Below are 21,939 nucleotides of genomic sequence, written 5' to 3' on the forward strand. Positions count from 1 at the left end.
TTCTTTAATATGTAAAGTCTGCTGCAATTACAATTTTTTTCTTTCTGTCTTTCTGAAGTCTTTCTAATAAACGATGAAATTTGGATAAAAAGAATTTTGTTACAGCACTTCCAGGCATCCTGTACAGAGATGCAATTACACCATTCGATATCTACCGATGACACTCATGTCAGGAATGTCAACAAAATTGTGCATGCCAATCGAAAACTGATTGTTCAAGAGACCACAGAAGAGTGTAACATTTCAGTTGGATCATTTCGCGAAGTCCTGATACGGCATTGCGTTGATGCCAAGTTCGTCCCACGGCTCATAAGTCAAGACCAGAAAGACCTTCGCCTCACAATCTGAGAAGAGCTTTAAGATTGTGCAAATGAGAATGAGATGTTCCTTAAGAGAATCGTAACTGGTGAGACACATGGCTCTATGTTTATGATGTTGACACCAAGGTTCAATCTTCACAATGGGTGGAAAAGGTTCTCCAAGACCAAATCAAGCTCATGCGGTCAGGTCAAATGTCAAAGCCATGCTGATAGTTTTCTCTGACTTTGAGGGATTAGCTCAACACGAATCCGTGCCACAGGACACACTGTTAATAAATGGCACTATCAGAATGTGTTGCGACGCCTGTGAGAAAATGTTGGAAGGAAATGTATTGAAATGAGGCAAGACAATTCACGATTCTCGCATCACGGTAATGTACCCACACATTCATCCGTGTTGATGTGGAACTACTGCACAAAAACAAACATCACTGTGCTGCCCTTCCTCAGTACTCTTCAGACCTGGCCCCGGTAGACTTATTTTTATTTCCAAAGTTGAAAACCAGATTGAAAGGACAAATATTTGCAACAATAGACACGATAAGCAAAAATTCGCAAATGACACTTTGCGTGATCCACACTGTTTCTAGAAGTGAAACTGGCACTATGAGTGGTGAATCAATTGTGGGATCTTGTATTATTATGATATCTCAAATTTAACTTCAAGAAAAATTTTAGTACACGCCTTCATTAAGATGGTGAAGGTATAATATGAAATTTGAATATAATTTTATTTATATGATTTCTTTTTGATAGTATATTTCAATGGTTTATGAACCATTTTCTCTTCAGAATTCAAATATATCAGTTTCTTTCAGTGTGCAAAATGAGATAAACCCATTAGGAAAGATGTCTCATATTCCATCTACATCACTTCAGTCATGTTTATTAAGTTTAATTTTGTATGGTTCTTAATCTTACATATAAAATTAATCTTATTTTCTTGATTTATGAAGTTACATTTGATTTTTGCCATTTGAAGTTTGTTTATTTCTGATCCAAGAAAAGAGATGTAAAAAGGGATCTCGAGATCTGGTGCATGTGAGTGCATTCATTAACTGAAGTTATTTGCCCAACTATTACTGTACTTTACTTTGATTTCTTAAATAAGAGCAGCGAGTTGCATGCAGCTTCCTACTAGACACATAGAATCTTTATTACTTGAGTGCATCTGTTTTATAAACAGCATTTACTGAAAAAAAAAAAAAATGCTCTGTGGAAATGGCGTCGTCCATATCAATTCTGACAGGCAAAGAAAAAAATCTTACTTTAATAGCTAAGAAGTTATTGGGTTTAACATATGTTATAATTTATTTTGAGCAAGTTTCTAATATTCAGCAGCTTATTATGTTTTATGCCGTATATCCTTGTCAAATCACATGGTAAAACTATTTCATTCACTGTCATTTGTTTAACTATATTATTATATGACGGTTACAGCACATACCCCAACATCAGATGATGCTGGTGTGAAGGTTCCACCTTGAGTGACATGAGAGGGCTGGCGAAGAAGAGGTGTGGTATCATCGGTGTCTGTGTCGCTTTCTGTCTCAGACAAATGCTCATCATGAGCAAATACACGTCTTTTACAAACTGGGCACACTCTTCTGTTCCGTGTTAACCATGGGTCTATGCACTTGCTGTGGTATGCTGAAAAATATATAAGTTCTGTACAGCATTTCTTACACCATCAGATAGTAGCCAAGTTTAAAATAAACTGCAAAATCTACATCTACTTCTATTTCTATAATCTGCAAATCATTGAAAAGTGAGTGGTAGAGTGTACTTCCGATTGTACCATGTTGTAGTCTCTTCCTGTCTTCTTGTTCAACTCGTGTATGGAGAGCAGGAAGATTGGTTTCTTAAAATGCCTCTTTTCCACAACACAATTAGTGCAATCTAAGATATAAGGATTGCATATTCTAGATGCCTTACTCACCATAAGTATCTCCCCTCCTCCCCCCCCCCCCCCCCCCAAGACACCCAATTTTTGTGGTACCATAAGCAATTTGTTTAAAATTTAAAGATCTTTTCAGCATAACAGCAAAATTAAATATTTATTTATACAAGCCAAAACTTTTCACATACCCGCAAGTAAATATCACAGTATTATGCTTCAAATGGTGATTAAAATATTGCATAATTTCAATACAGTACTACTATCATCTGATATTAGTGATAATTATATTAATCAATTCACATGCACACCATTATGGCTGCGAAAGTGACACTCCTCTTCCCCCAATCCGCATAGGCCTAATATGAAATGAGTAAATTCTTTTGGATCAGTCAATGTGGAACATTGGGTCAGCACTAATTCAAGTTGTGATCTGGATCATAGAAATTCACAGTCAGGTTCAGATTAATCTCATACAAGTCACATACTACTATTCCACACAAACAACTAATTAAAAAATATAACATTCAGCAATTTCTCTGGGCAGATAAAAATGTTTTTTGTAGGTCACCGGATATTGGTGGCAGATTTAATTTAGACAGCTCAGGGTGGTTAAGCACTTGGCTTTCTGTTGTGTGTACATTGTGGCACAAATTTAAACTACAGGTTGACATTAAGAAAGTTTGTCCAAAGATAAATATGTTCTGAAGATCCTGTTTCTGATTTGCTCTTTGCCTATACACGTTTTGATGCTGCTACACCATCATCAGTGGGTTTCCCTTTGCTTTGCTTTAATTAGCAGTTTGAAGACTAGCCACTCAGAGAAATAATGGGCCAAGAAGATTGGCCATTTATGCCATTATTTAAAGTGTACCTGGCATATCTGCAACTGAGGTATCTTCAAGAGCAACACATACTAAAAAAGGACCAAGCTCACGATTTATTTTTGGTTTTTACTTTCGTTCTTAGATAGATCATAAATTTCAAAATAATGATGGCAAAAACCATAAATATCCCTCCAAAAACAAGTATGCACCGAGTTATTAGGCAATTTCATCCTTTTGAGCTTCCAAAATTTCTTGCTCACTCAACAAACATGACATATTCATTGCAGAATTACAGAAAACTGCAGAATGTAATGAGTAAATGCACAAAATTACATAAGTGCAGTTACTTACTGGCTCAACCATTGCAATAGAAGCTGCTCTGTTTGCTAATGCTTCTTTCGAAATAATTCCAGAAATTGACAACAGAAGGCAGCATCTGTCAAGGAACAGGTAGCAAGATGTCCGTATATTGTTCTCATATGAAATAAATCCAGGTTTCGAGTGACTGGTGGCTCATGCATCAATAAAATTGAGGCCTGAACTACACTGGTGCACTGTGATATGCTCGGATTCAGTATTGAAAGTGTTAACACCACATTTTGTTGTTCATGTTGCTGTCTGTCTTTGCAACAGCCGATACTGCCAACACTGCAGAAGACAAACAGCAACATTACCAACCAAATTTGGTGTTTAAAAGATAGGGATATCACTGACAGTGGATCATCATCAAAACTTTTATGGGTGAAGAGAAGAAGAATCGAGAAATTTGTCTGCTTGAGGTAGAAATTTCAAACATATTTATTGATTAAGTTAATATGGACAAAAATAATAAGCTTTCCTAAACAAAACTCCCCTCCAGATGACTGTGTCCAATGAATCTGTTATGCCAGACACACATATTGCTGTTATGCACCCAAAGCAATAGAACTGTAAACTCATTACGAATAGAGTCTCATTAACTGTGTAGATACTTCAGTAATGGCAGGCAGTTCACTAACTGAATACTATGCAAAGAAGGCTTCATAAATGTGGTATGTATGTGAGGTATATGTGAGGTAACCACCACTTACACTCTGTTCACCACAAGTCACAGGAGGGACTATTCGCAAAACCACACTGGCTAGGGTTGGGCTAAATTGTTAGTTACGAGTAACAGGTTTCAATGTTTCAGTTCTAGCCACACAATAGGTTCCAGAGACCTATTAATTATTTAATAGATTCCGTGTAGGCCACAAATTGCATTGAAACCAGTAAAACACATCGCATTACTTAGGCGCTTCATGTGTGAATTAATAAATTTATTGATGGATGCTTTCACTCTAGATGTTTTTTCAGGTTACTCAAAGTTCTTTTCAAATATAATGTTTGACCATAAATACAGCATCATGCAATTTTATTTCTTTCATCACTAAGAAGAAAAATTCCCAACAAATAACTAGATTTATTCAAAAACCACATGCCACTACACACAAAACTGAAAGTAAAATTTCTACACTTTACTTTCCCTTAGCACATCACATTTGCAATGATTGCGCAACAGAACAACTATGTAATCAACAGCTCCTGACCCCACTAGTCCCCATCAACTGTTTCCATAGCAACAAATACATTCCACATGCCAGCTGTGAGTTACACCTTGCACAGGTGGAACTATTAATGATTCACGGCTGCCTCAGGGAAGGCTGTGATGGAATAGTCCACATGAACAAATACACTACAAGCTCACAAATAACACCTTGACTTCAAGGAGCTACCCATGAGTAACATCTTGTTAGATGGAACTATGAGGCTGCCTATTACAGAGACAAGGCACATTGCTTCGTTTGGGATACTGAAATTTTAACATCAAGAAAATTATCCTAATGTAAACTGTGTAGTTTTGTCACTGCTATACAAAAACAAGGTGAATAGAAAAAAAAACCTGTTTTTTGGTTGGTGAATGGAATGTATAATTTGCTTTCAGCCTAATGTAAATTGTGTAGTTTTGTCACTGCTATCCAAAAACACGGTACGGTGAACAGAAAAAAACCTGCTTTTTGGTTGGTGAATGGAATGTATTATTTGCTCAGTAAGTATGACTCAGTAACAGTGTTATTTTAATAGTTATATTAAATGGTGCTCACACCTAACACCAACATGTACACAAGAATACTAATAAGTGCACGAATATCCAATTCACAGGCGAGCCTAAATGCAAGCAGAGTGACATTTGTATCTTGATTAACAATTATAATTCACCAAACACATGTGAAAGAGATGCCTTTAGACAAGGCAATGTCTCTTTGCTGGGTGTCATATCTTTAGGTACATGCACAGAGCTCTATGTCCATCACAATGTAGAACTACAAATGTATGTGTCTATGATTTCAGTCCCTAGTCTGTTCTATGATTTCATCTGTCATTCATCATGCACCTCTGGCAATGATTTGTTAATGTGAAAAATGTAAAGTAGCTCCATGGTTTAGAGGTCACCATAAACTGTAGGTACACCCAATAACTGGCTGTGGAAATCAATTTTCAGTCCAAAAAAGGCAAGGTCATACTACTGGCAACAAGACCACCTACATCTATACTTGCAAACCACTGGTAAGTGACTGGCAGGATGATCTTATCATTGCACCACATATAAGGACTGCTTCTCATTCCATTGAAGTACGGGGCACAGGAAGAATGATTGCTTAAATGCCTCAGTTTGCAAAATAATTGGGCTAATCTTCACATTGTGGCCTCTATGAGAGTGAGAAATAGGAGGCTCTAGTACATTTCCAGATTCAAATTTAATAATGGTTCTTGAAGTTTTGTAAGTTTTCAGGGGACAGTTGATGTCTATTTCAGGCACCTACCAGTTCATGTTTTTCAGGATTTCTGTAATACTTTCCTATGGGTCAAACAAATCAATATGAGTGCCACACAACAGGAATAAAGGAAAGCATAGGGCTGTAGAAAGAAAGAACGATGATAAATGACAGGCATTTGGCTGTCAAAAGCACAGTGTTTGAAATTATCAACAACTACCATAGGATAACCTTATCAAAATAACTCACACAGAACCAAAAGAAATTTTAATCATGTGTAAACATTGTTGCCACACATGCGTCATGATCACTGATGCCAGTTTCAGGGTGGATATCCTCTAAGGGCTTGGGTCTTTATGTTGCTATTGAATTTAATATATTTCCATCATATGTGAGAGTCTGAACTATATGTTCAAAGTAGCTTTCAGTAAGTGTATTAAGTAATATTTTGAAGATTGTCTTGTCATGCCCAGCACTAACAAAACTGCGAAACTGTAAGTGTCCCCATTAATTGTTGGGTAATTAATGTCTCCTTCAATGATGATGCTATGATTGTGAAACATATGTATTATAAAGTTATGATTCAATCTCAAGTTTTTTGTAACATCCAAAAGTAAGTCTCGGGTTCACTAGATTGTATGTCTGTGCTCACCCCTGATAGTGAGTCTTAGCCAAAAAATCTCCATGCGTAGTACAGCACTGTGGTGTTCAAACAAGTCTTTGGGTTGATGACTGCTTTACCTTTTTTGATAATACTCAGCCACACGGACTCATCACATACACAAAAGTACTGAATAGCAAATAAAAGAATCACATGGTTTGGCCAGTTCCCCTTGATCTCTATCTCCAGAGTACATTTGTAGTGTTTTCAAGAGACACGGTGCTGCTCACTGCTTATCTCTCAGCCCTTTGCTACACAGAGAGCAGGCCATTCACTTTGTACACAGCTCATAGTGGCAGTAATTAAAAATCTTAGATTATTGTTGTACATGATGTACTGCTGTTCAGGATATTCACAAACAACACTGAAATTCCTTGCACTTGACCAAACAAACACATTTAATCTTAAAAATATGAAACATGTTCCAAATTAAAACTTAAGTTCTTTGTCATTAACTATTTCAGGTTTCACTGATGCCATGTCACATTCCACTTGGCTTTGTTTTATAAGATACAAGACAAAGCTTTTGGTGTTATTGCGAAGTCATCTTTCTTTTAGCTTTCTGGAACGAATTCATTATGTTGAATGAAACACTAATGGCTTACAACTTGAATCATTGTTGTCACAGAGCAATTTTATGCATTTGGTAACCCAGGCTTCAGAGTTACTTTTCCACCTCCATTTTTCCTTATTTACTCCATCTCACTTTCCAAAATTCTGAAAGATTTTTTTTCCATTTACATCAGTCTTAGTCAGGTGATTTCTGTTGCGACACTAGGTAAGTAGCCATTTCTCTCTTATCTAAGAACCCTGATCTGTGTTTCTTATTCTGAATTAAGATTTTTCACAAAAATGTACTTGTTAACTTTCACTTTGTAGTTCACATGCTTCCTGAAGCATAGTTTCCAAGACTGTATTTTTTTTATCACTAGGTGCTAAAATTGTTAATATCAAGAAAACCATTCAAATTTCTTTTCAGTAACAATTTTCATTTTTATCTAAAATATTTCAAAATAGTATTCTTGCAAGTGGTACTGTTATTATAAGAGCTTCTCGATGGGGTAGTCTAATAAAGGCTTTCACAAATACTAATTTAATCACTTTATTGTAATCTATTTTGTTGCAAGGAAAGCATTTTCAGGTACTTTTAATAGTATGATTTGTGCTGTAATATAGTTCATCACTAGCAGCCATATAGGTGCAGAAATACTGTCACCGGAAAAAAATTATAATGAAACATAAGCGAATTCATTTCAACCATTTAAAAATGTGTGTGGGTACACACACACACACACACACACACACACACACACACACACACACACACACACACACACGAAAGTCTGATTAAAATACCATCATCAACATATGCCGCATCATGAAGAAACTCATAAGTTGTGAAACAAAAGTATGAACAGATTATGTGAAAATTGCATGTAGTCAATGATGCCCAGAAAACCTACTGCTTCCAATCCCTTGCTTGGTGTGACACGTAAGTGTTCTGTCAAGTTATCACTGTTCTCATTCTCATTATTCATTTGACAATGGGCGAACAACTGACCAGCAAAACAATCAACAAACACAAGATGTCAAGATGTGAAGAGTTTGAACAGTTAATATCTTCAATTTCAATACATTCTCAACACATTTTGGATTTTTTTATTGGAAAAAGTAGGGTAAGGAACACTAAGTGAAATGACTTTCTTTTCTGATGCATGGCTGCAGGTGAAAACATTTCAATGTCCGTAGAAACAGCAATGACATTTACCACTTACTAATCAACATCTAAGTTAACAGCTGTCACAACAAAAAAAAATCTATTAACAACTATTTTATAACAGTATAACTTTGTGGAAGCCTTAAAAAGGATGATTTCATTCACCACAGATTATAGCTGTGAAAAGAGAAGAATATATGGATTTGGATCACAGCTTTTGATCTACACGTGCTGAATCGAATCCAATAAGTGTGATATCTAGTTTTATGCAGCTTTCCACACTAGCTCACTGTGTATAAGCCTCTCCATCTCTGTATATCTATAGCAAATCCACATCTATTTAAACCTGCTTACTCTAGTCAAGTCTCAATCCTCTTCCAAAATTTACTCTCTACATTTCCCTCCATTATCAAACTAACAAGTCTTTGATGCCGTGGGATGTCTCTCATGAATCGATTCCTTCACTTAGTCATGTTATGCCACACACTTCTTTCTCTACAATTCAGTTCAGCACCCCTTCATTATATATCCAATCTACCCACATAATCTTCAGCATTCTTCTGTGGCACCAAAATTTAAAAGCTTTTGTTCTCTTCTTTCTGCAGTGTTCATCATCCATGTGTCACTTCCATATCTTCTGCAAGTTTGCATTTTATATCCTTTCTGCTTTGGCCATCAGCAGTTACTTTCCTGCCAAAAAAGCAAAGTTTATCTACCCCTAAAATGGCCTTATTTAATTCCGGTATATTCCATTAACCCTATTTTTTGTCGATAATCATCTTATAATCTTTGGTGTCTCTGGAAGAATTGCAGTATCACCAGCAGATTAAATAGTTTTAACTTTAATTTCCATCCCAAATTTCTCCAGTTCCCTTTACTGCTTGCTTACTGAACACATTGAATAACACTGGGGACGGGCTGCAACCCAGTCTCAGTTCCTTCTGAATTACTGCTTCCCTTTCACGTTCTGCAACTATTATAACTGCAGTCTACGTTTTGTACAAGGTGTACACAACATTTTGCTCACTGTGTTTTACCCCATGCTACCTTCAGAATTTCAAAGGGTGCAGTCCAGTCAACATTGTCAAAATCTTTCTCTAAATCTAAAAATGTTATAAATGTAAGATTGGATTTTATCTGTGTACCTTCCAAGGTAGGTCATAGGGTATTGTCTCCCACGTTCCTACATTTCTCCAGAACGCAAACTGATAAATCCCGAGATCAGTTTCTACCAGTTTTTCCATTCTTCGTGAATAATAAACATCAATATATTGCAACCATAACTTATTAAAGTCATTGTCTGTAATATTCATAGCTGTTCCTTTGGAATTGGGTTATTATAAGGTCCTAGAAGACTGAGGGTATTCCTTTTTGCCTGCTTCAATTATTGTATTTTTATGTTTTTTCATCAATTACATTCAATATCTACAATGCACAGAAAGTTTTGGTTGAGAATTATGAATTATTTAGGAATACGGGAGGTGACTCACCGAAAGGCATAAGTGCTGCGTCATCTATAAGTACACACACAGATGGTACATAGCTTTGCTATCTATCGGAATGCACTTACATTTTCATTTTCAAGCTTGTAGGGAAAACACACACACACACACACACACACACACACACACACACACACACACACCTGGCAGTTGATTGAGCACAAAGTAGGGACACAGGCATGTGCATTTGAGTGAGTATGTGTGAATGTTTTCCCTATAAGCTTGGAAACAGATAAGTATTCCGAAAGCTAGCAAAGCTCTGTACCTGCTATTTGTGTAGCTATCAATGATGCAGTGCTTCTGCCTTTTGGTGAGTCTCACATGCAATATCTGATTGGTTATTCAAAGTTTTTTCTCGGTCTTCTTTCTTTGCCTATTTCATCCCACACTGCCTCCACTTCATCATCTCCCAAACCTACCCACTTGCCTTCTATTGTGTTCCCTTTTCTTGTTTCAATCTACAGTTGCCTCACATCCCCTTTGAAACTCCCAAAACCACCATTTCTTTTCATAAATCCAGGTCCCATTTCATCATTCTACCTTTCTGCAGTTTTAATCTGCACTTTATATAACTTACGGGCGAAGTCCACTTCTGGCACCGGAAATTTTTGGTAGCTTAAAATCTGATTTCATGGTTAGTGTCTTTTCATTATATAATCTATCTGAAACTTTCGAATGTCTCCAGCTTTTCCCATGTAAAAAAAAACATGGTTCTTAAACCAATGCAAAGGCCTTGCTGCAGAGGGTACACCGGTTCCTATCAGATCACCGAAGTGAAGCACTGTCGGACGTGGGCGGCACTTGGGTGGGTAACTGTCCGGGCCACCATGCGCTGTTGCCAGTTTTCGGGGTGCTCTCAGCCTCATGATGCCAACTGAGGAGCTACTTGACTGACTAGTAGTGGCTCTGGTCAAAGAAAGCCATCATAATGACTGGGAGAGCCATGTGCTGACCACACGCCCCTCCTATCTGCATCCTCAGTTGAGGATGACACGGTGGTCGTATGGTCCCAATGGACCACGTGTGGCCGGTGAAGACAAGAGTGCTTTTTAAACCAATGATTACATTGTTCTCTGTGTAAATTAGTGTCTTCTCATTATATAAGCTATCTGACACTTTCGCATGTCTCCAGATTTTTCCATGTAAAAAACCATGGTTCTTAAACCAATGATTATATAGTGTCCTGTGTAAAAAATTACAAAGCCAGATCTGGCCATTTAGGATGTTCTGCCTCTCTCAAAGAACCATATCAGCTACTCTGGCATCTATGCATGTACCCCTCTGATGTGTTTGCACCGATGGCATGATTATATGTATTTGCTGAAGCATGCGACCCACCCCACCGTGGGAAGGCCCGTGGTTCACTGTGGAAAAAAAAAAAAAAACATTATTCCAGTACAAACACATTTTTTTAAAAGAAATTAGATGCTAAGCATTGTTGGAGATATAGGCCAATACCTCATCTCATTTTGTGGTAATTGCCACAGATTCAGAAAGATTGCCACGATTCATTCCACATATCTTGCTTCCTATATTATTTCATTCTTATCAAACTACACACTGGTTATCACCAGTACTTCTATGCTTTCTTGTTTGGCAGTGAAGATACCTATTTAGGCCTGTGAACGCGCATGAATATGTTTTGATCCTTTTGGCAGCTATCTACTTTCTTCTTCTACTTCTGTACTTAATTTCTCCTTTTCTGCAGGCTATTGCAACCACAAGTCAGGAAGCGTCTTTGTAGCTACTTTTCTGCCACTGCAGCAGACCACAGCAAATAATGCTCTTACAAGCTTGATTATGTTATAAGAATGTGAAATACTATAATAAACCTTAAAAAATTTACTATTATTTTCATGCAAGAAGTATTTCCTGCAGTTATGTTCTTTCATTCTACAGCTTGTGTTAACATTCCATCATTCTAGCATAATGCATGTGATACGGTCATTATCCTCACATATGTTATCCTGGAGGAGCACCAGATACATTAGAAATATCAAAGTAAAAGAATATATCAAAGTAAAAGAATATATCAAAGTAAAAGAATATACCAAATTACCATGTGAACAGGGCAGAATGCGAAGCTTATCACCCTCTATGTAATCCTCCAGGCAGATGGCACAGGTTTCATATGGATCACCTTTCTGAAACTTTGCAGTGGGTATTTTACGAAGAGATGATGCCGGTAGCCTGTGACGTCTCTCACGACGTCTGTTTCGTATACATCTAACAACCTGTAAAGAAAAGCAGAAACTACCACACTGTTACAGGGTTCAGGTAAAAGTGAAAACTATTTCTGTTCTCTTAAGAGAGAGCAGCATATTAACATACACTATTGTCTACAAATAATTAAGAAAAAATTAAGGAAGTAAAACTACATTGGAAAATGTAGAATGGAATGTAACAATATTATGGCAAGGAAAGTTGCTACTCACCATACAGCGGAGATGCTGAGTCACAGATAAGCGTAACAAAAAGACTTTCACACTTAAAGCTTTTGGACCATGGCCTTCGTCAACAATACACACACATACGCACACACGCACACTCACGCAAACACAACTCACGCACACGACTGCAGTCTCAGGCAACTGAAACCACACTGCAAGCAACAGCACCAGTGCATGATGGGAGTGGCAACTGGGTGGGAGCAGGGAGGGGGAGGGATAGTATGGTGGGGATGGTGGACAGTGAAGTGCTGCAGGTTAGGCGGAGGGCAGGGGAGAGGAGAGGAAAAGTAGCAGAAAAAGGAGAGAAATAAATGAAAAATTACGCAAGATTGACAATTTATAAGTACAATAGTAATATAAAATATTTTATGGAATAGGATTAATGGTGTGGAGAGATCAGACAAGACTTCTAACAGTACAGAGAAACCAATTGTCATACCATATCACTGTACTGTAACCTTTAATTTTGCTCTTACACTGTGACAAGTGTCAACTTATTTTACACTGCGACAAGTGTCAACTTATTCAGTCAACTCAGCGGCATTGGTCAACAAGTTTTCTGGTATTACATTCATTAGGTGGAAGTTTAAAAGTGTGCTGAATACTCAAAGAAGTTAAGTGACATAATATCAACATGGCCTCCAATATCTTCTACCATCTGGAAGACATGAACAAACAGAGGAAGCTGAGTTCCACAAAATAACTGTTTGCAAGATCCATCTTGATTCCTACAAAGAAAACTTTCATCTCATGAAAGATCATAAAAGATGAGCATAGGCATTTTCCACATTCTATATTAGTAAGTTAACTTACACTTGACACACCTGTCCGATGACCATTCTAGAAAGTTGGGATAATTTGTATTTTTTCCAGTTTCTTGGAATGCTTCATTGCTCCAGTGATCAATGAGAAATTGCTGATAGAAGGAGAGCAAGTACTTTCACAGAACTACACTTCGGCTGAGCCACGGTAGTCAGACAGTTATACTTGCACACAGGGATCTGAACAGAAAACCACTCAATGCCATTGGTATATACATGAGAGGAGTGTTTGCATCAAAACAGTTCCATTGCCTCCAAATTCAAAGGTAGTAAAAGAGAATAGTTTTGGCAGATAATTAACTAAATCAAATGATGCTGTTGAATTTAAGCAGTAGCGTCACGTAGTAAATAATGATAACCAATGAGCTAGCAAGTAAACAGCTTGTTGTTGCCCTGAATGAATTATTTCAAGATCCCTATATTATTATTTTATTCTTTCCTATCTTCGACCTTAGGTCTGGTTAAAAATGGAAAGTGACGCGGACCTTGATCAAGCGTGACTTCCTTTTAACTGTACGGTATATGTTACATTGCATTTAGGAACTTTCGGGTAATTGAACATGTATCAATAATTACAGATTTCTGTAGTTGTATATATAAGTTTGGATGTAGCTGTATTGCATTGATGTACTGGTGGATATTGTGTGGTATGACTCCTGTAGTTGATAGTATAATTGGTATAATGTCAACTTTATCCTGATGCCACATGTCCTTGACTTCCTCAGCCAGTTGGATGTATTTTTAATTTTTTCTCCTGTTTTCTTCTGTATATTTGTTGTATTGGGTACGGATATTTCGATTAGTTGTGTTAATTTCTTCTTTTTATTTGTGAGTATGATGTCAGGTTTGTTATGTGGTGTTGTTTTATCTGTTATAATGGTTCTGTTCCAGTATAATTTGTATTCATCATTCTCCAGTACATTTTGTGGTGCATACTTTTATGTGGGAACATGTTGTTTTATTAGTTTATGTTGTATGGCAAGTTGATGATGTATTATTTTTGCTACATTGTCATGTCTTATGGGGTATTCTGTATTTGCTAGTATTGTACATCCGCTTGTGATGTGATCTACTGTTTCTATTTGTTGTTTGCAAAGTCTGCATTTATCTGTTGTGGTATTGGGATCTTTAATAATATGCTTGCTGTAATATCTGGTGTTTATTGTTTGATCCTGTATTGCAATCATGAATCCCTCCGTCTCACTGTATATATTGCCTTTTCTTAGCCATGTGTTGGATGCGTCTTGATCGATGTGTGGCTGTGTTAGACGATACGGGTGCTTCCCATGTAGTGTTTTCTTTTTCCAATTTACTTTCTTCGTATCTGTTGATGTTATGTGATCTAAAGGGTTGTAGAATTGGTTATGAAATTGCAGTGGTGTAGCCGATGTATTTATATGAGTGATTGCTTTGTGTATTTTGCTAGTTTCTGCTTGTTCTAGAAAGAATTTTCTTAAATTGTCTACCTGTCCATAATGTAGGTTTTTTATGTCGATAAATCCCCTTCCTCCTTCCTTTCTGCTTAATGTGAATCTTTCTGTTGCTGAATGTATGTGATGTATTCTATATTTGTGACATTGTGATCGTGTAAGTGTATTGAGTGCTTCTAGGTCTGTGTTACTCCATTTCACTATTCCAAATGAGTAGGTCAATATTGGTATAGCATAAGTATTTATAGCTTTTGTCTTGTTTCTTGCTGTCAATTCTGTTTTCAGTATTTTTGTTAGTCTTTGTCTATATTTTTCTTTTAGTTCTTCTTTAATATTTGTATTATCTATTCCTATTTTTTGTCTGTATCCTAGATATTTATAGGCATCTGTCTTTTCCATCGCTTCTATGCAGTCCCTGTGGTTATCCAACATGTAATCTTCATGTTTAGTGTGTTTTCCCTTGACTATGCTATTTTTCTTACATTTGTCTGTTCCAAAAGCCATATTTATATCATTGCTGAATACTTCTGTTATCTTTAGTAATTGGTTGAGTTGTTGATTTGTTGCTGCCAGTAGTTTTAGATCATCCATGTATAGCAAATGTGTGATTTTGTGTTGGTATGTTCCAGTAATATTGTATCCATAATTTGTATTGTTTAGCATGTTGGATAGTGGGTTCCGAGCAAGGCAGAACCAGAAAGCACTTAATGAGTCCCCTTGGTATATTCCACGCTTAATTTGTATTGGCTGTGATATGATATCATTTGAATTTGTTTGGATATTAAGTGTGGTTTTCCAATTTTTCATTACTATGTTTAGGAACTGTATCAATTTAGGATCTACTTTGTATATTTCCAATATTTGTAGTAACCATGAGTGGGGTACACTATCAAAAGCTTTTTGGTAATCAATGTATGCTTAGTGTAGCGACCTTTGTTTAGTTTTAGCTTGATATGTCACTTCTGCATCTATTATCAGTTGCTCTTTACATCCTCGTGCTCCTTTGCAACAGCCATTTTGTTCTTCATTTATAATTTTGTTCTGTGTTGTATGTGTCATTAATTTCTGTGTTATGACTGAAGTTAATATTTTGTATATTGTTGGCAGGCAAGTTATGCGGTGATATTTAGCTGGGTTTGCTGTGTCTGCTTGATCTTTAGGTTTCAGATAGGTTATTCCATGTGTAAGTGTATCAGGGAATGTGTATGGGTCTGCAATGTAACTGTTAAATAATTTAGTCAGATGTGAATGTGTTGAGGTGAACGTCTTTGGCCAGAAATTTGCTATTTTATCTTTTCCAGGGGCTTTCCAATTGTGTGTAGAATTAATTGCTCGGGTGACTTCATGTTGCAAAATTGCCACTTCAGGCATTTGTGGTATCATCTTGTATGTGTCTGTTTCTGCTTGTATCCACCGTGCATGTCTGTTATGTTGTACCGGGTTTGACCATATGTTGCTCCAGAAGTGTTCCATGTCTGTTATGTTTGGTGGATTGTCTATTTTAATGTGTGTGTTATCTATTGTCGGGTAAAATCTCTTTTGGTTTGTGTTGAATGTTTGGTTTTGTTTCCTTCTATTTTAACTTTTTTTGTATCTTCTAAGTCGTTTGGCCAATGCTTGTAATTTTTGCTTCTTTTCATCTAATTGTTCTATCACTTCTTGTTGTGAGATTTTTACCCAACCTTTTTCGTTTTTTGTCTGATATTTCATTTCTTATAAATTGTGTTAGCTGTCCGATGTCTTTTCTAAGTTTTTCTATTCTGATCTGTAGCCTGTGTTGCCATGCTGGTTTTGTGGGTTTCTTCTGTGTGTTGGTTGGTCCTAATCTCTGCCTAGCGTGTATATTTAGTGTAGTGAGTGCTCCTATATAAACCAGTAGTTGTAACTCTTCCATAGTTGTATTTTCATTTATTTTGTTGTGTATGATTGTGTTTATAGTTGTTGTTGTTTCGACTTGTGGGTTATTTGGTGGTCTATGCAAGAATGGTCTAATGTCTGTATTTGTGTCTTTGTATTCTATATATGTCAGTTGAAATTTTTCTTCTATATCTAACATGTGTGTCACTTCGTGTTCTATTTGTGCTTGTTTTGGTGGCTGTCTTAAGATTTCATTTTCCTCTGATTGTTTAGTTGATGCTTGTTGTTCTTTGTTTGTTTGCTCTGGGATGTTTGAGTCCATTACTGTATTTTCTTCTCTTTCTGACTGTACATTATTTTGTTCCAGTATTTGTTGTACTTGTTGTTTGATGTTTTCTAATTCTGACTGGGGTATCCTGTTATTTTTGATTATCACACGGATCTGATCAGCTATTCGTTGTTCTGTTAAAAATTTTAATTCTGGGTATCTGGTAATAAATGTTGTGTATACTTGTGATCTGTATCCAGTTGTGTTGGCTCCTAAGTTTGTTGCTTGGTAATAACAGAACATGAGGTGTTGGTTAACTTCATCAGACCATCTCATCCTCTGTCTTTGTTTTCCTTCTAGGGTGGTTGCAGGAAGCATGTCCTGCTAAACACCTCTATTTGGATTTAAATCATTTTCCGTGTGGCTAGCAGTGTCTTTACCATTGTGGACGGGCATAGGGTTCAAGCATCGTCCCCGACCATGACAGCACTTGTCCGAGGCTCCATTAGTTTTGTCCTGAACCAACTAATCACACTAAAAGGGGGGGTTAGCCCTATTAGTGGTTTGTTCTTTTCGTCACCTTTTACGACTGGCAGAACATACCGGTGGCCTATTCTTTTCCCGGGCCTCCACGGGGTATTATTATTATTATTATTATTATTATTATTATTATTATTTGAGTGCTTGAACTTTAACACTTTCGAATAAGTGTAGTTACAAGTATGTTTTGTATAAGTAATGAAATCAGATTGTTGCAAGTAATTAGCTTCTTGCCCTGATAATGTGCTAACTGAATAAAAATGTACCGCTGGAGGCCCATCTTTGCAAAACATAATTTCTTTTACTTTTTATGCCACAAATACACACAGGGTGGACAAAAATACAGAAACACCAAAAACTCAACACACAATCACACTTAATACGGTGTAAGAACCACTTTGGTATTCAAATCAGCTTCCAGTTATCACAGAATGGATAAATACTGACCCTGTATGGTTTTTAAAGGAATCTTATACCATTCTTCCTGCAAAATAATGGCAAGTTAAGGTAACAATGATGGAGGTGGATAGCAATCATGCACCCTTCTCTCCAAAGTAGACCACAACGAGTCAATAATATTTTGATCTGGTGAGTGAGGTGGCCAGGGGAGAGTGACAACTCATCCGTGTCTTTCGAAACCAGTCCTGGATAATGTGAGCTGTGTGAATAGCAGCTTTGTCACCTTGGAACACAGCATCACCTTAAACATCGTACCATGGGATGGACCTGATCAGCCAAAATAGTCACATAATCCTGGGCAGTAATGCAAATTTGCAGAGTAACCATGGAGCCCGTAGAATAACACAATATGCCTGCCCAAATAATCACCGAACCCTTGCTGTGTTTCACTCCTGGGATGTAAACTGGGCCAAAATTTGGAAGTAGTGTGAAACAAGACTCATCTGACCAAATGACTTCCTTCCATTGCTCATAGTCCAGGCTTTACGGATTTGGCACCACACTTTCCTGTTACAGGCATTTGCATCACTGATGTGTGGCTTTGGAATTCCAGCTTGCCCCACAATTCCCCACTATGGAGCTCCCTTCGTGTTATTTTAGTGCTGGCAGAGTTCTCGAGTGCAACATTCAGTTCTCCAGTGACTTTTGCAGCTGTTGTCATGTTATTTTTCATCACAATCCTCTTCAATGAACATCTGTCATTATCACTCAACATGCACATTCGTCCACATTTTGACTTAGCAGTTGATATTTTTCTGCTTTTCCTATAAGTGGTATACATCTTCAATCATAACTGAAGAAAAATTCAAAAGGCAAGATTGCTAAAATGTACTTTATTGGATGACTTGTTTCATGCTGTCATCATAGGATCTGCAAGAGGATGAAGAGAAGTTGAAAGGAAAATATTTTACGACCATGATATTACAGCCTGATACACTATCTAGTTACATAACTTATAGAATGATAACACACCTTATGCTATAAAATTTTTACAACATACTGTCCATCAGTATTGCAAATGGCTTTACATTGCATATTACTTCCCACTACCACAAATATCACTATACATCAGTATGCCAAATATAAAAGTACTACATACAAACGTAAACATAACTATATTATGCCAGTTACAAGGGGTCATATTCACAACCGGCTGGCAACTGACAGACCTTAGGTGTAAACACAATGATCACCAAGTACGTCCACCACGTGGCACTATGGCGGTTGACTCGTTTATCGTCTTATATGTAGCCTAAAACATAGACATAATTTCATGTAATTGGTATGACATTTTTAAGGACTGTTTTCATTTACATTATTGTACAATCCAACTCACAGAAAAGCAGAAATTTTATGTATAATTAATGCATGTACCTTCGATAATTTTGTAGGATACGATATGTATAACGTACCTTTGAGAACAGGAAGTAGGCTCACAATATATGAAAAGTAGATAAGAATTTAAAAAACAATTCTCCAGGCAGGATGTCAGTATTTTTGCGTGTCATGTTTATAATTTACATCCAAATGTCCACAGTTGTATTTCAAATTTCTTACCATAATGGCTAGACAATATTTTTAAAAAATGCTATACACAAACAGTTCACCGTTAAAAAAGTAACAACTTTATATAATTTTAACCATGAGTACATCATCCGGTTTCTAGGAACTCAATGGGGATATGGGCAGAACACTGATCATCATGATCTATCTCATCAAATGGAATTAAAATGATGTTGACTTGTACTTAAAATTTATGTACGAAATAATATAAATCTAAGCAATACACCAAAATACAGAACAATTTTTATTAATAATTTCTTGTTGAAAAAGGAGTATATTGTCCTTCCTGACAAGATCTCAAAAACTGTTTAATACATTTTATATATCTAAATCAATAACCGAGAATTACAAATTATATTTTCAAAATTATAAGAATTCTTTGTCATCCAATGACATGGTTTTAATCAAGAGAAACACGATTCTTCGCTTCACTTACATCTTATATACAAATAAAACAGCACGTACAAAGAAGGGTGTTAATTTATTTAGAACACCTGTGCTTATCATACAGCAGTAAACTTATTATATGAACATATCACTTGATGTTCAAGTGAAATTAATAGATTACAAGTATTGAAAAGCATAGGCATGTGTCATGTATACAAGATCGAGAGAATGTATTACCGACTAGGTAGTGCATTATACATATAGGCAAAAAGTCCCTACTGTAAGACCTCCAAGTAGACATATCCAATCTGACCTCATGTTGAAGCAAATCTTATGTGAACAGGTATCGGCCATGAAGGACCCTCAGTGACAAACAATCACAGGAGAGCTAAGGAACAAACAATCCAGCACCTCTGCACTATATGCAAACTGCCAGCTGATGCTTGTAATTGGTGCAATATAGTTATGCTTGTGTTTGTGCATAATAGTTCTCTATTTGACATGCAGATGTACAGTAATCTTCATGGTAGTGGGAAGTGCATATGCAATGTGAAGCCACTTGCACCACTGATGGACAATACACTGTAAAGATTTTAAAGTATAAGTTATGTTATAATTCCATAGGTTATGTAACATCACAGTCAAGCAAATTGTAATATCATGATTGTAAAACATTTTCCTATCAACTTCTGTTCATCCTCTTGCAGATCCGATGATGACAGCATAGCTCTGTCAAAACCAGTTATCCAATAAAAATTCTCTTTCAGTGATCTTGGCTTGTGAAGTTTTCTTCAATTACCATACACTACAGATTGTCCCCAGACTGACAATGTCAGCTACCTTCATGATGGAAGCACCCACCATATTAGCATCACCAATTTGCATCTGTTCTCACTTAGCTCTGACATAACACACTCACAACAACACAGAACACTGTTCTGACGACGACTGACACTTGCAATGTGTTGGGGACAGCTGCCATTCATTCATGGTCAAATACAACAGCACAACTAGTTGTCATAGCTAGTATCTGCAAATATGTTCAAGCACGCACTTCTTGCAGTTTTCAATAGTTTTGTCCAACCTCAATATTTCAGTCAAGTTGTGCCATTATTAAAGGGTGCTATTTAATTATATGTGTAATGTATGTTCTGTTATGATTGTCCTTGGGTTTTATATATTGCAAAACATCACCTGCAACAGTATATAGCTGGCTGTTTGGTAGATAATAACTTATTGTTAAATAACTAGTTGTTTTGTTTCCCAACACTGGAGAATGTTTGACACACTTTGCTTAAGTCCACAAATGTTAATTTAGAGGTGCTTTCTGACAACACACAAGTACTGAAAAGCATAGGCATGTGTCGTGTGTACAAGATCAAGAGATTGTATTACTGACTACATGGTGCATTTGTGTAGGCAACAAGTCCATGGAGATGGATCCAGTCTCGCCTCAAGTCGAAGCAAATCTTATGTAAACAGGTATTGACCATGAAGGCCCCTCAGTGATAAACCATTACGAGAGCTAAGATGGGTCTCTCTTTAAACCAAGGATTCCACTCCTGTTAGCATACAAATTAATTTTACAGCTGAAAATGATACATCATATGCACCATACACACAGAAGTTGTCTTCCAAGAACCCAAAGTGATATATCAATGGCTGTAAATGACACACCCAACTACCAAGTTATGAAAAAACGCAATCTAAAAATTTATCATCGTGATATACAATCCCTGTGTAGTAAGATTGATGTAAATAACATTTGTATCAAAGGAATTAAAGGATATCTCAGAATTATGCATTTATGACCAATGGATTAGACCTGAATTCATTTAACATACAAAAATAATTACATTATTTTTGTTTTCCTACTACTGCAAGCAGGGTGGGGTAGCAATTTACATAAGGAAAAGGACTAAGAAATAGAAAGTTCAACTTCATTATTGCTACAATTTACCAATCACCACCTCGATATTTTGAACTTTTCTTAAATAAATTGGAGTCATTGCTAAACAAAAATTAAAACAGACAGTGATTTCATAATCTGTGGTGACTTCAACTTTGATTTTCTCACACAATGTAGGAAGAGAGAAGCCATTTGAAACCTTACCACATCCCTCAATTTACAGGCTGAAATAAATGCTGCAAAAGAGTTTATAGACCACTTAAAAAAGAAGTTCAATGCAGGCTTCATTGATCATCTTGACCAAATATCAAGATTGAAAATAAAGGGCAATATTGTTAACAACATGTCTTTAAGAGCCATATGTAGAAACTACAGTCTGGATAATATAAACTACTTCAACAACTTATTAAACAAAGAAAAATGGTCATAGGTTTTTGAAATTAATGACATACACAAAAAATTTACCACCTTCCTCAATACACTAACCCATTTCTTTCACATTGCATAGGGGCAATCCTGGAATAAACTACTGGATC

The 21,939-nt window shown here is 36.6% G+C and overlaps 1 protein-coding gene across 6 annotated transcripts in view; it reads right to left on the reverse strand.

Moving 5' to 3' along the window:
* The window catches only part of LOC126236366 (E3 ubiquitin-protein ligase RNF13), a 137,855-nt gene that overhangs the window by 27,825 nt on the left and 88,091 nt on the right, over nucleotides 1–21,939 (reverse strand). For all 6 annotated transcript variants that reach the window (XM_049945606.1, XM_049945605.1, XM_049945604.1 and 3 more), the window contains exons 5-6: nucleotides 11,779–11,953; nucleotides 1,768–1,970 (exon numbers count right to left, since the gene is read on the reverse strand). In XM_049945606.1, coding sequence (XP_049801563.1) covers nucleotides 1,768–1,970; nucleotides 11,779–11,953 — 378 coding nt within the window. The remainder of the gene's footprint in view (nucleotides 1–1,767; nucleotides 1,971–11,778; nucleotides 11,954–21,939) is intronic.

This window comes from Schistocerca nitens, chromosome 2, assembly GCF_023898315.1.
Source record: "Schistocerca nitens isolate TAMUIC-IGC-003100 chromosome 2, iqSchNite1.1, whole genome shotgun sequence".
In the NCBI taxonomy this organism is placed as follows: domain Eukaryota; kingdom Metazoa; phylum Arthropoda; class Insecta; order Orthoptera; family Acrididae; genus Schistocerca; species Schistocerca nitens.